Here is a 12970-nt window from a genome sequence, read left to right on the forward strand (position 1 = left end):
CTCTCTCTCTCTCCCTCTCCCTCTCTCCCTCTCTCTCTCTCTCTCACTTTCACTCTTACTCTCTCTCTCTCAATCTCACTCTCTCACTCTTATTCTCTCTCTCGATCTCTCTCTCGCTCACTCTCTCACTCTTACTCTCTCTCTCGATCTCTCTCTCTCTTACTCTCTCTCTCTCACTCTCTCTCACTCTCACTCTCGATCTCTCTCTCTCTCTCTCTCACTCTCTCTCACTCTCACTCTCGATCTCTCTCTCTCTCGATCTCTCATTCTCTCTCTATCTCACTCTCACTCTCTCTCTCTCTCTCGCACACACTCTCACTCTCTCTCTCTCTCTCTCTCTCTCTCTCTCTCTCTCTCTCTCTCACTCTCTCTCTCTCTCTCTCACTCTCTCTCTCTCTCTCACCCCAGTGCATTCACCCAGAGCTTCACGGACACTTAGAGATCCGTCTGTAATAATGGGGGCAGACTTGTGAGGAATTCGATCATGGGGCATTACATTTCAGAATTTTAATCCATTTTAGACAGTGAGGGGGCTGATCAGGGGCAGTATGTTATGCCAGACTTATGAATATGATTTGAATCACATTCCCGTATTTGTCTCTTGGAGGGCCTGTAAATTACATTGTTTGGTTTCGCTCCTCTGTCCCCAGTCTGCTGGCTGCGTTTGAAAGAAACATTCCTTTCCGGATTACGTTATATCCGTATTGTAAGCACTTCCTGTATAACTTGACCTCTTCGTGATCCAAGTATAGAGGATAAATCCATTTCCTGTCATGACTCTGAGGTAGACTAAACATGTTCTGGCTGATTATGAAATGCATTTTTGGTTTGGATGCCATGGTATTAGGAAGTTTAATTTACTTTCAGTACTTCCCTGAAGCAAGATAAAATGCAGAAAAATGAATTCAGTGAAAATCTATCTCAATCACAATGCAAACTCAAGTTATTCTATCAAGAAAACATGGTTGGCCATCCCCTGTATTTACCAATCACATGGAGTTGTGTTGTCAACGTGAAGTTGTCCAATCACGGGGTTGTGTTGCCACTCGTGAAGTGAAGGAAAAAATATATACATATAGAATATTTGGCCTTTCACTGAAAAAATGTGAGGAAGTAAAAGTTATGTTGGTCTTGTCATGGTGACTTTACTTGCCGTGAACATGCTAAAATGTTCATTTCCAGGACCTGGCGCCTTTGGCATCTCTCCACAGTGCAGGTCCTGGAAGGGTGATGGAATGATAAAGTGGTTTTGGGTTTTCCCCGTTCTCCAGTGGCAGTAGCGTCCTGTTACAGCCCAAATGGGTGTGAGCCATAATGCCCCCACCCCCCCCCCCCCCCCCTGCTGTCTCATGCCAAACAGCTGGTCCTTATAGCTCCCCTCCCGCTGTATCGGGTCTGACAGCAGTCTCACGAAACTGGCACCAGTCCCCATCCTGCCTGTCGGCGCTTTCAGTTCAGACCTCTGCTCCCCCAGCTCTGTTCCTGCTGCTGTTCTTGGGCTCTATGGCTGCACAGAAACAGCCGGGGTCCCGCCACCGGGGTCCCGCCACCGGGGGCAGCGTTAGAGTGGCATTGCCAAGCTGAGGGCCACATCCACACCAAAACCAGAAAACTAACACAAGATGGCCGCCGCCTGCATCAGCCGTTTGTCGTCAGAGTGCCGCCGTGTTGCGACAGGACTGTCGCTCTCCAGATCGTTAGATCCATCCGCGCTGCCGGGGGGGGACGTGGTCGTATGTGTGCGGTGTATCCTTGGTAACATGGGTAATTGGTATAGATAGGGTACAATTGGCAACCAAATTGGGAGAAAGAGGGAAAGCAAAATAAAAATAAATAAAAACGTGTGTCGTCAAGGAAAACTAAACGAGCAAGCCGTGTGGCCTCCTCATAAACACTCCTAATTAACGGTTCCCACCTCTGCTGCTTCCTGATGGTCGTCAGAGGTTATTAAGGCTTGGCTGTCTACGCAGAATCGTTAAAACCAGGACTGGCTGCAGAAGCCGTGTGTCTCCACCCACGCTGCCGTGGGGCGTGTGAGATGACCGCATCGCCCCCTGCTGGACGGAGTCAGAGCGGCCCAGCTTCTGCAGGACGGAGTCAGAGCCGCCCTGCTTCTGCAGGACGGAGTCAGAGCCGCCCTGCTTCTGCAGGACGGAGTCAGAGTGGACCTCAATGTAATGGACCTGCTTCTGTTAGACTTCACTGTTTGGTGACCAGTTGGATGACTGTGCAGCTCTTGTGTTATTTATGGACAAGTCCTTTTTCTTCCGCAGTGTTAATCACAGACATAAATAACCGAATTTCATATAATATTAAAATTGTTTGTGATCTACCTATGATCAAGACTCTTGCCTTCCTGGCAGAGGCAACCAGATTTTCTGCTAAGATTTCCTGGTGGACTGAGCTGGCTGTACTGAGCCTGTATGGACCTTTCACTTGTTTGGGCAGGAGATGAGCTTGTACCCTGGAGCCCTGCAGAGGTATTTGAGCAGCACAGAAGCCATAAGAATCCACCTCGCTTAGCAAGCACTTTTACTGCGCTCAACAAGAGCATCGTTCACTGTAGAAATCGGAGACCACGGTCAGTACGGCCAAGGACCATCATTCCCATGATGCTATTGTGTTTCTGTTTCCCCCCCCCCCCACTTGCCTTAGCAGGCCGTGCCATTCTGCAGTACGTGCTAGTCTGTGTCACACACTAACATTGAGGTGTGCTCATACCGAGGTTTGTGTGTATCCGAGGCGGCTGTGGTTTCCTCATAACTGCGTCAATCCTTCGGGCCGGGGCTCAGCACTGTGTCCTCGGCTGCCAATTCCGCAAATGCGTTTCCTGCCCTTGAGGGGCCAGGAACGTCACCGTCCTCGGCGTGGTCAGCAGACGTGGTTCATTCGGGGCCAGCTAGAACGTGAGCCCGGGCCAGGGGATTTGGGTGTTTAGCCTAGCGCCCATTTCCTGTTCACACCAGCACTTCCTCTTGTGTTACCGAGACAAAGAACACGTTTCCTTCCCTGTGTTCTGCCAAGGCGTAGATTCAGGGAAGCAGCCACCCTCACGGCTGTCCAGGAGGATAAATGGGAAAGTCGATCTGTGTTGGCGAATGTGTCCCGCAGAGTTTTTCTTTTTTCATGCAAATCTTTTTTTCCACAAGTTGGTTCCCATCCTCTGCAGCCTGGCTGGCACAGTATGTGTGTACTGTCTGGGTGAGAAATATGGTCTGTGGACATGTGGTGAGGTCGTGGTTTGATGTGAGAGGAGGTTATGGTTTGGTGTGAGATGTGGTGATGTGGTGGTTTGGTGTGAGATGTGGTGATGTCGTGGTTTGATGTGAGTTTGTGGTTTGGTGTGAGATGTGGTGATGTCGTGGTTTAATGTGCGATGTGGTGATGTCATGGTTTAATGTGAGTCTGTGGTTTGGTGTGAGATGTGGTGAGGTCGTGGTTTGGTGTGAGATGTGGTGATGTCGTGGTTTGATGTGAGTTTGTGGTTTGGTGTGAGATGTGGTGAGGTTGTGGTTTAATGTGAGTTTGTGGTTTGGTGTGAGATGTGGTGATGTGGTGGTTTAATGTGAGTCTGTGGTTTGGTGTGAGATGTGGTGATGTCGTGGTTTAATGTGAGTCTGTGGTTTGGTGTGAGATGTGGTGATGTCGTGGTTTGGTGTGAGATGCAGGAAGTTGGAAGTTTTCCCATGTCATGACCATGAGCAATGCATTGTGGGTCAGCACATGATGCACTGTCTTTCAGATTCTTTCTCTCTAAGGGTGCACATCCTCCAATGAGGGGTGAGGATACTGAGCAGATTTCCCTCAGGATATACACATCCTCCAATGAGAATGGCATGCAGTTCCCTCTTCAGCCTGGAAATCCAGATGTTCCAGATGAGTGTATGTGCAAGAGCTGCCGGTGTACGTGGTGAACAGGTCTGTGTGCAGATCCAAGAGCTGCCGGTGTACGTGGTGAACAGGTCTGTGTGCAGATCCAAGAGCTGCCGGTGTACGTGGTGAACAGGTCTGTGTGCAGATCCAAGAGCTGCCGGTGTACGTGGTGAACAGGTCTGTGTGCAGATCCAAGAGCTGCCGGTGTACGTGGTGAGCAGGTCTGTGTGCAGATCCAAGAGCTGCCAGCCAGATGACGGGCCTTCAGAAACACATTTTCAAATAAATGAGACTGTTCTCAATGTGATCTCAGCCTCTCTCAGATATTCAGGAAGGATCTCTCCGCTCAAGTCTTCAGGTAAACATTGTCTGACGGCACCCTCGGCATTGTCAGGGATACATATAAAATGTATTAAGTCCTTGGGTATTCCTTACAAGTCTTCTTCCTTATAAAAGTTGAGCAATAAAAATTGAGGCCGTAAGAATGCTCTGTGTGGTTTGAGTGGCTAATCTGCATTCTGTCAGAGACATGTAATCGCATTACTCAGTGCGGTGTCCAGCCACACAGACTCCTTCCAGCAGCTCTTTTCAGCCCTTTGGAATCCCTGTTGCACAGACTCATTACAGCACTTTGTGCTTTTACTGTAGAATCCATGCTGCACAGACTCATTACAGCACTTTGTGCTTTTACTGTAGAATCCCTGTTGCACAGAGTCATTACAGCACTTTAAGCTTTTACTGTAGAATCCCTGTTGCACAGACTCATTACAGCACTTTGTGCTTTTACTGTAGAATCACTGTTGCACAGACTCATTACAGCACTTTAAGCTTTTACTGTAGAATCCCTGCTGCACAGACTCATTACAGCACTTTGTGCTTTTACTGTAGAATCCCTGTTGCACAGACTCATTACAGCACTTTGTGCTTTTACTGTAGAATCACTGTTGCACAGACTCATTACAGCACTTTGTGCTTTTACTGTAGAATCCCTGTTGCACAGACTCATTACAGCATCTTGTACTTTTACTGTAGAATCCCTGCTGCACAGAGTCATTACAGCATCTTGTACTTTTACTGTAGAATCCCTGCTGCACAGACTCATTACAGCATCTTGTACTTTTACTGTAGAATCCCTGCTGCACAGACTCATTACAGCATCTTGTACTTTTACTGTAGAATCCCCCCTGCACAGACTCATTACAGCATCTTGTACTTTTACTGTAGAATCCCCCCTGCACAGACTCATTATACAGGGTTCCCACTCCATCCTGGAAAACACCTGGAAAAATTTGAAAATTGACAAAATGTCCTGGAAATATTTGTGAGGTCCAGGAAAATTGTAGGCTGGGCTAAGCAGTTTATTAAACAGTATTTTTAGAGCTGAGATTGCATATTTCCATCCCCCCCGGTGGACCATTACCAGCTTTGGGCTAGTTTTGTCAGTGTTTCATGTTTTCGAGTCATGGAAAATGTCGTTGAGTAGTCCTGGAAATGTATTTTGTAAAAAGAGTGGGAACCCTGTTTTTGCAGTTTGCGCTTTGTGCGGCAGCGGTTCTACAGTAAGTCTCATTGCTTTTGCACAGTTTGCGCTTTTACTGTTATGGTTATGATTGACGGCCACTGACTGAGACTGCTGCACTGATGGTGTTTTACTGATCGTGAAAGCTGTGGGATATGCTCCGAGTGAAGAACGTTCATCCTCGAATAACAGTGTGTGTGTGTGAGTGTTTCTGTGTGTGAGTGAGAGTGTGTGTGTGTGTGTGTGTGTGTGTGTGTGGTCGAGTCTCTTGTTTCGAGCCATTGCTGGGGAAATTCCTGTTGTTCACAGTTTGGGTTTCAGTTCTTGTTTTGGTTTTTTTTGACGGAGGTGTGGATAAATTCCCCCGGTCACAGCAACAGTCAAACATAGGAACAGCTGACGTAGCTTACACTTGAGTAATTTCACATGCTTACGGTTTGGGGGGTTGGGGGGGGGGGTTGTTGTCTGTCAAATCCAGAAATTCTCAGTCGAGTTCTGCCCGCAAACAGTATAGATGGTATAAGACGGTATGGATGGTTAAGGACGAAAGAATGTCTTGACGCCATTAAACGTGTGCGAGGTTTGTTTTGGGGAGGCGGAGTGATGAGCGGTCTGTGCTGTCCGCGTATTTAGACTGAGCCGCTGAATTTATCACATTCCTGTGATTGGTGACCTCAGCAGCAGGGATGCCTCGCTGCCCCTACAGAACAAGCAGTGCCTTTCAAACATAAAACTCCCGTCCGCTCCGTGGAGAGTGTTCCCGGCGGGGCTGTTTTTCTTCTAACGGTTTGTCTCTGTTTGCTTCATTTCCGGTTGCCATTTATTATGTCAGTGGGGGCACTTCCTTGTGTGATGTGAGTGTTTGCGCACTCTTCTGCTTGTAACGTGGATGAGAGTCGTACTGTGGTATGGAGGAGACGGGTGGGGGTTACCGGAATGGAGATGAAGAGCAATACAGCTGGAACAGGCCTGTTTAGGAAAGGCCTGCTGCCCTGTTCACCAGGGTGCGCCAGCCGCAGAGCTAGCTAGTGCTCCAGTCACAATGGGAATGACAGTTACAATTTTGTATTCCAAACTATGAAATAATGGAGAAAGAAAGTAAGTTTATAAAAATATCTATAACTGCAAGGCAGTTGCGTGGGTGCCATCACTGGACCTGTAATGTTAGAGGTATGGCCTGTTCCTATGTATACCTTACTAGCGTATGGGACTAGTACCAGCCATGCGAAAAAGGCCACCTGGCCCTAAAGCAAGTTGTGCGTTGCAGTTGAACTACAGGCCCACAGTGTGGCATTCACCGCTGTCATGAACAGACGGTCACTGGTGCAGACGAAGTGCTAGCCTGCACGTATCTCTGACATCACGCGTCCAGCCCTTCACAGGACACAGGTGTGATTTTTGCTCTATCGGTGTGGCCTTTTCACAGAGGTCAGAGGTCAGGGAGCTGCACAAGAGAATTTGTTGGCTGGGGTGTCAGAAGAGGCTTCCTTTCCCGAATAATAGTCAGGATTCCCGGCGACGGGGGGGGGGGGGGGGGGGGGGGGGGTGTGGGGGGGGTGGTGACCCTGTCATGCCTCGCTCCCGTCTCTGAGAAACGGCAGAGCGTTTCCTCACAGCCTGACGTTAGTATTGATGTGTAGCCTCGCCGAGTGTGTGTTAGATCCCCAGGCCAGCCACGAGGGGATCTGTGCAGATTAGTGCTCTCTACGCTTATCTGAGGAGGAGGGAGTTCTCGGTAATTAGCGTGTCAGCAGTGATGTCCTCACTCTGGAATCCTCCCAGTCCTCACACACACACAGACACACGCACACAGACACACACAGACACACGCACACACACACGCACACAGACACACACAGACACACGCACACAGACATGCACACAGACACACGCACACACACACACACTCACACACACACACAGACACACGCACACACACAGACACACACAGACACACACACAGACACACACACACACACACACACACACACACACACACTCTTGTCACGCTAACTCACACACACTCACACACATAGTCACAGCCACACACACACACACACACACACACACAGTTTGAGCGGCTTTTCTGGGGAGAGCTCTCTCAGAGTGGGGGTACAGACCCCGGCGGTATGGGGCGCAGCTGAGCGTGGAGAGGAAGTGATCACATCCTTCTGTAACGTGACATGCAACGATGGACGGGTGAGCTGGGAATGAAAAGCTGGCGTTCGTGAGTTTCTCATGTTTCTCAGAGGGCCGCTTCTCCCGCCGCGATGACTGAGGTCGTCATCGTCTGTCAGGCAGCCGGCGACCGTCCGCTCCGTCTGCCCCGGAGTGCAGGGGAGCTGCCACACATAAACCAGTCTGACAGCATTAACAGATAAACGGCCTCCTTGTTGCTCTTTCAGATATGATAAGAAACAGCTGTGGCCAGAACGGGACCGTTTTCCGCAGCGTTTAAAAAGCCAGCCGAGTTTTCTCCTCCGAGAGGGTCGGCGGTTTATCTCTCGGCTAACATTTCCGATTTATATCCGACGCGAAGCTGAGGTCGCTTCCCGCGAAGGGAGAGTCTTGGGAACGTGAGCGAGATGTAGGTGTTTATGCACCTTTACATACCATTGTGCTGGGCTAATGTTTGGATCTGTGCGAAACCAGACCCGTTTTCATAACCCTTTAATGTGGCGACGGTTCAGAAAAGATTTATGTGTTCTGTAACTACTTATACTTAGAGGTTTGGGGTTCTTGCGTGGGTAACGAGGAATTCTGCCCACACTTGTCTGCCAAGAGTGCTGTTTTTTTCCATGATTAAAAGGGAGTCTCTCTCTCTCTTCTCCATTTTTCTCTTTCTATCTTGCTCTCAGCGACAAAATAACTTGTGTTAGTAACTCGGTAGCTTTGACATGGATGGCTTTTTCAAGCATAAAAAAACTGAAAAAATGTTTAATATTCTGGCAAATTTCAAATGGAAATACTGGCTGTTGACCAGCTAATAAACTTGTTGAATTTCCTATAAAATGATAATGATACAATTTTGCATCGTGAAAACCTTTTCTTAAAATAATTGAGGCATTTTACCCCACAAGCGATCCAAAAAACACCAAAAACGCCACAGAAATTCTCAATATAACAGCGTGCCTGCCGATAGTCAATATACTGATGTTTTATGACATCCCTTTGAAGCAGTAAATAAGTATGTAATGACCTTAATGAAAACAAAAGAAAGTTTAACCACATTTCCCAAATGAAAGATGGAATAAGATGTGGCGGTTTTCTGTTCCGCTGGGCTGATGAGAGAGGAAGAAGACGAGTATGTCCTCCTCAGTCCTCCTCAGTCCTCCTCCGTCCTCCTCAGTCCTCCTCAGTCCTCCTCAGTCCTCCAGGGTATGCGAGGTGACGGCGGGGTGATGACATCACCCCTGCACTCTGGGGTGGGCAGTGCCGTCCACGTCATGCGTTTGGAGAGAGCGAGTTCCCGCTCGCAGAAGTGCATTCTGGGATGTCTGTCCCAGCGTTGAGGTGTTGGCCGTAGCCCAATGAGTAGGTATTGCCTGACGCCCTGGTGGTGTGTGAACACAGCCGGTCAGCGACGTACACACGGCACTGAAGTGATGCCATGCAACAATAGCCTGCAGACATCGCATTTCTCGAGGTCATACGTGAGTTTGAGGCAGAGAAGCACCAATTACGAGGAGGAAAAAGAGGCCCTTGGGGGGCAGCCATGTTGTCCATGCTGCTCCGTAGCGGAGGAAGGGTTGTGGGTTTCCCGTGTTTGTCTGAGGCCGACGCGCCTCTGTGCGGAGCCCGCGGTGAGATTTACGGCGGTTTGGGGCCCCCCCGCGTCCCCCCCCGATCTCACGCTGTAATTAGCGCAGCCTCGGAGCCGGCCCTGTTCTCCGCAGCGCCGCCCCCTTCCTGACGGAGCGCCGGCCTCTCCTCCCTCGCCAAGTCAAACACTCCACCAGTGGCGCCCTTCCTGCGGGCCTTCCTGCTGTGACTCTCCACCGGGGGGCGCCCTTCCTGCTGTGACACTCCACCGGGGGGCGCCCTTCCTGCGGCGTTCGCTCTGTGCGGTGCAGGGAACACACAGGGTCCTCATGCCCTGGAGGCAGGCGCCTGAGAGACCGCTAGCGTAGCGTGGTGTAGAATCTCACGCTAAAGGTCTGGTCCCGTTTGAAGCGATAGATGGATATATGATGGATAGATGATGATAGAGTTGGACAGACAGACTGATGGATAGATGATGATAGAGTTGGACAGACAGACTGATGGATAGATGATGATAGAGTTGGACAGACAGACTGATGGATAGATGATGATAGAGTTGGACAGACAGACTGATGATGATGATGATGATGGTGGATAAACGATAGATAGATGATGATGATAGAGTTGGACAGACAGACTGATGATGATGATGATGATGATAGATGGATAAATGATAGATAAATGATGACGAAAGAGTTGGATAGACAGGCCAAGGTGATGGATAGATGGAGATGGCGTATGGATGCAGAAGCTAGCGGCCGGTTCTGCTGCCTTCTTCCCCGTCCAGTACTCTCCCGCCTGAGCCTGTGGGTCTGTACACACATTACTCCAACCGGACCAGCCTGCCAGAGCGTCCCTGCTGGGGTGAGCAGCCTCACGGAGGAAGGAAAGGAGTGATGACTCTGAACAGAGAGAGCCGGGTTTGGGCCAAGGTGTTGAGTAGCGCTCAAGTTTCCACATCAGGTGTCAAACTTACTCGCTTGCCCTCTCTGTCTACTTCCCCTCCGCAAATGGCAGCCATGTTTGAGTTATCCCAGTGTGTGTGTGTGTGTGTGTGTGTCTATGGTGTGTTTGTGTGCATTTGTGTGTGGTTCTGTTAGTTTTGGAGAGTCCGCTTGGCTTGGTGAGCTGTTTGTGAGGTGGTTAATAGCCTGTTGCTGGCATGGCGTGGGAAGCGTTTAATGTTTTTTTAAAGCAGTTAAAGCTCCTCGTTAGTGGAGTTCAGGGTCAGGTGAGGATAGGATGCCGCTTTGAACCAACTTCCACGGTCTTACTGCCAAGGTTAGTGGCCCGTTTGGGGTTTCAGTCTATCATCCGCCAAATTTCCATGCTCTGACCACTACACCACCCGATTGCCTTCCTGCTAAATCACGTTAACGACCTCTACTCAGAAGTGCACTTTCTCATGGTAAACATCTATACGGGAAAACAATATAACCAGAGACCTTAACCTCCTCCTGGATTCGATCAAACCACCAAGTCATCTTCAAGAAACATGATGTTCAATCAAATGAATTTCCAGAATGAAAAAAATTGCTTCAAGTCAAAAGTCTCTTTTGGGGGGAGGAGTGATTTTATTTGAAAATGGTGCCAGATCTGTGTGGGACATTTCTCCCCCTGGGTGAACAGCCTGTGCGATGTCTGGGGGCTTCATTATTGAATCCAGGGGTTAGTCCTGGCAGCAGGAGTTGGCATGGCAACCGAGAGATATCACGCTGTTCAAACCAGACCTGTAGTGATGGTGTGGTCATGTACGGGGGGTGGGGGGGTGGGGGTGCATATTCTATGGGGAGGGGAGGGGGTTACTCCTGAGGATGGGGCATCATTACACCTGGTAGGATGCAGATATCACACCTGTTCCAAAACTGAGATCACTCCTGTTTTTTTTGGGGGGGGGGGGTTTTTAAGCATGGCTTGGGCATGCACCTTTCCTTAACCCCTGTTCTGAGTGCCAGCCCCACAAAGGTGTCCCTGTTATGATGTGCGCGGTGCGGGCCACGCCTGCATCTTTAAAGCGTGTTTCTGTGGGACCGCTTCCAGGGAGCACTCGCACCAGACCGGTCTTGTTGCTCCGAGCGAACGCATACCTCAGCGCACGAGTAATCCTCATCCCGAAGAGCCAGGCATCTACACAAGTCATCCTCATCCCGAAGAGCCAGGCATCTACACAAGTCATCCTCATCCCGAAGAGCCAGGCATCTACACAAGTCATCCTCATCCCGAAGAGCCAGGCATCTACGGCCAGTTAACATTCCACCGGTAATAAATCCGCCTTTTATTAAAGTCGGAGTGCGTTGGGCGCGAGGCGCCCGTTTGGAGGTGGGGAGAGCGATGCCCCCCCCCGTCACCCTGCAGCTGGAAGTTGGTGCGCACTCCGAGACGTGCGAGGTGAGCTATATTCAGCGCGGCCGGCCCTATGAAAAAGTAATAAGCTCCTTAAAATAGGGTAGAGAGTGATTCAAACTGCCGGAATGTTCAGCACGTCCGTTGTTTTGTTTTTGGGGAATGTAACTGCCGAAACATGGCAGGGGCACCGGAGGGTTGTGGGAAGAGCCACGGCCATGACACGCACCAAGGCCAGACCCGCAAAATCACTTCAGCTTTGGCAGCTGTCCCCGGGGAGAGAGGGAGAGGGAGAGGGAGAGGGAAGTGTTTAAGTGCCTGGAGAAACATAAGGAGGGTAGCGGTCTCTGGAGCGCCCTGCTGCAGAGCCCCCCAACCTCCCCCCAGACTCACAGACACACAGACTCACAGACGCACAGACACACAGACTCACAGACTCACAGACACACAGACTCACAGACTCACAGACGCACAGATGCACAGACGCACAGACTCACAGACTCACACAGACTCACTCCGCCTCTGTGACACTGCGAGAGGTTTTCCTCTCAAGAACCTCAGCTTGGCCTCATTTTCATTTCAGGAAAATACACACACGCACACACACACCAATGACGATAGGCTGTCATGCTCATCGGGTGCAATTGGGGGTTAGGTGTCTTGCACTTCAACACACCCGGGGCGGGGATCGAACCGGCAACCCCCCAGCTGCCAGACAACCACTCTTATCCCCCTGAAATATCATGGTATTATCAGGAGGCTGGATGAACTGATGAGGGAGAATAGATGAGAGTCCAGTAGATTCAGAGCCGTTGACCTGGCTGGAAAAAGCTAATCATGACCCCGCTGAGGACCTTCTACACCTGGCTGGAGAATCCAGTGAAATGAACACGGTTGAGTGAGCGGAGGTCTGGGCCAAGGGTCTGACCACATGGCCTGCTTATTGCAGAGGGATTTTCACTGATCCAGAACCTGTGGGTCCCTGATCCAGAACCTGCAGACCCCTGATCCAGAACCTGCAGACCCCTGATCCAGAACCTTTGGACCACTGATGATGCGAAAGGCCCTGTGGGAATTGCACGGTGCCAGACCAACCAATCACATCTGGGCCCGCAGCCTGACCCAATGAGGACTGAGTCTGGCCCAGACCAGGCCCTGATCCATTATCTAGTCCCAGGAGAAGGCCCTTCTCCCGCCCCGGTCCATTCGGCAGGGCACGTCTCGTGGCCCTGTGGCGGGCCAGAAGGGAGGGGGATACGACTCGGAGAGAGAGACCGGAGGGTTCACAGGGAAGTGCTGAAGTTCAGGCATACCTCTGTTTTCTGTATAAACAGCGAAACGTTGAGGAGAATATTACCGAAGACATGCAAGAAAATGCACAGGATCCTTCAGATCGAATGCCACTCGAGAGTCGAGAGGCTGGTCTGAACTTCTCAATGGAAAATAACTGCAAAAACATTATGCGTTGCTTTC

At 50.2% G+C, this 12970-nt stretch overlaps 2 protein-coding genes across 7 annotated transcripts in view; one reads left to right on the forward strand and one right to left on the reverse strand.

Moving 5' to 3' along the window:
* The window catches only part of cmss1 (cms1 ribosomal small subunit homolog), a 74625-nt gene that overhangs the window by 33179 nt on the left and 28476 nt on the right, over window positions 1-12970 (forward strand). Inside the window, exon 1 of one of the 3 annotated variants that reach the window (XM_061226127.1) lies at window positions 7498-7591. The exons of the other annotated variants lie outside the window; for them this stretch is intronic. Within the exon in view, the coding sequence (XP_061082111.1) occupies window positions 7576-7591 (16 nt within the window). The 5' untranslated portion in view covers window positions 7498-7575. Of the gene's footprint in view, window positions 1-7497; window positions 7592-12970 lie in introns of those variants that run through there. 3 annotated transcript variants of the gene reach the window in all.
* filip1l (filamin A interacting protein 1-like) overlaps window positions 1-12970 on the reverse strand; it is a 56726-nt gene that overhangs the window by 24494 nt on the left and 19262 nt on the right. The window lies entirely within an intron of this gene.

The sequence above is a fragment of the Conger conger genome, chromosome 17, assembly GCF_963514075.1.
Source record: "Conger conger chromosome 17, fConCon1.1, whole genome shotgun sequence".
Classification (NCBI taxonomy): domain Eukaryota; kingdom Metazoa; phylum Chordata; class Actinopteri; order Anguilliformes; family Congridae; genus Conger; species Conger conger.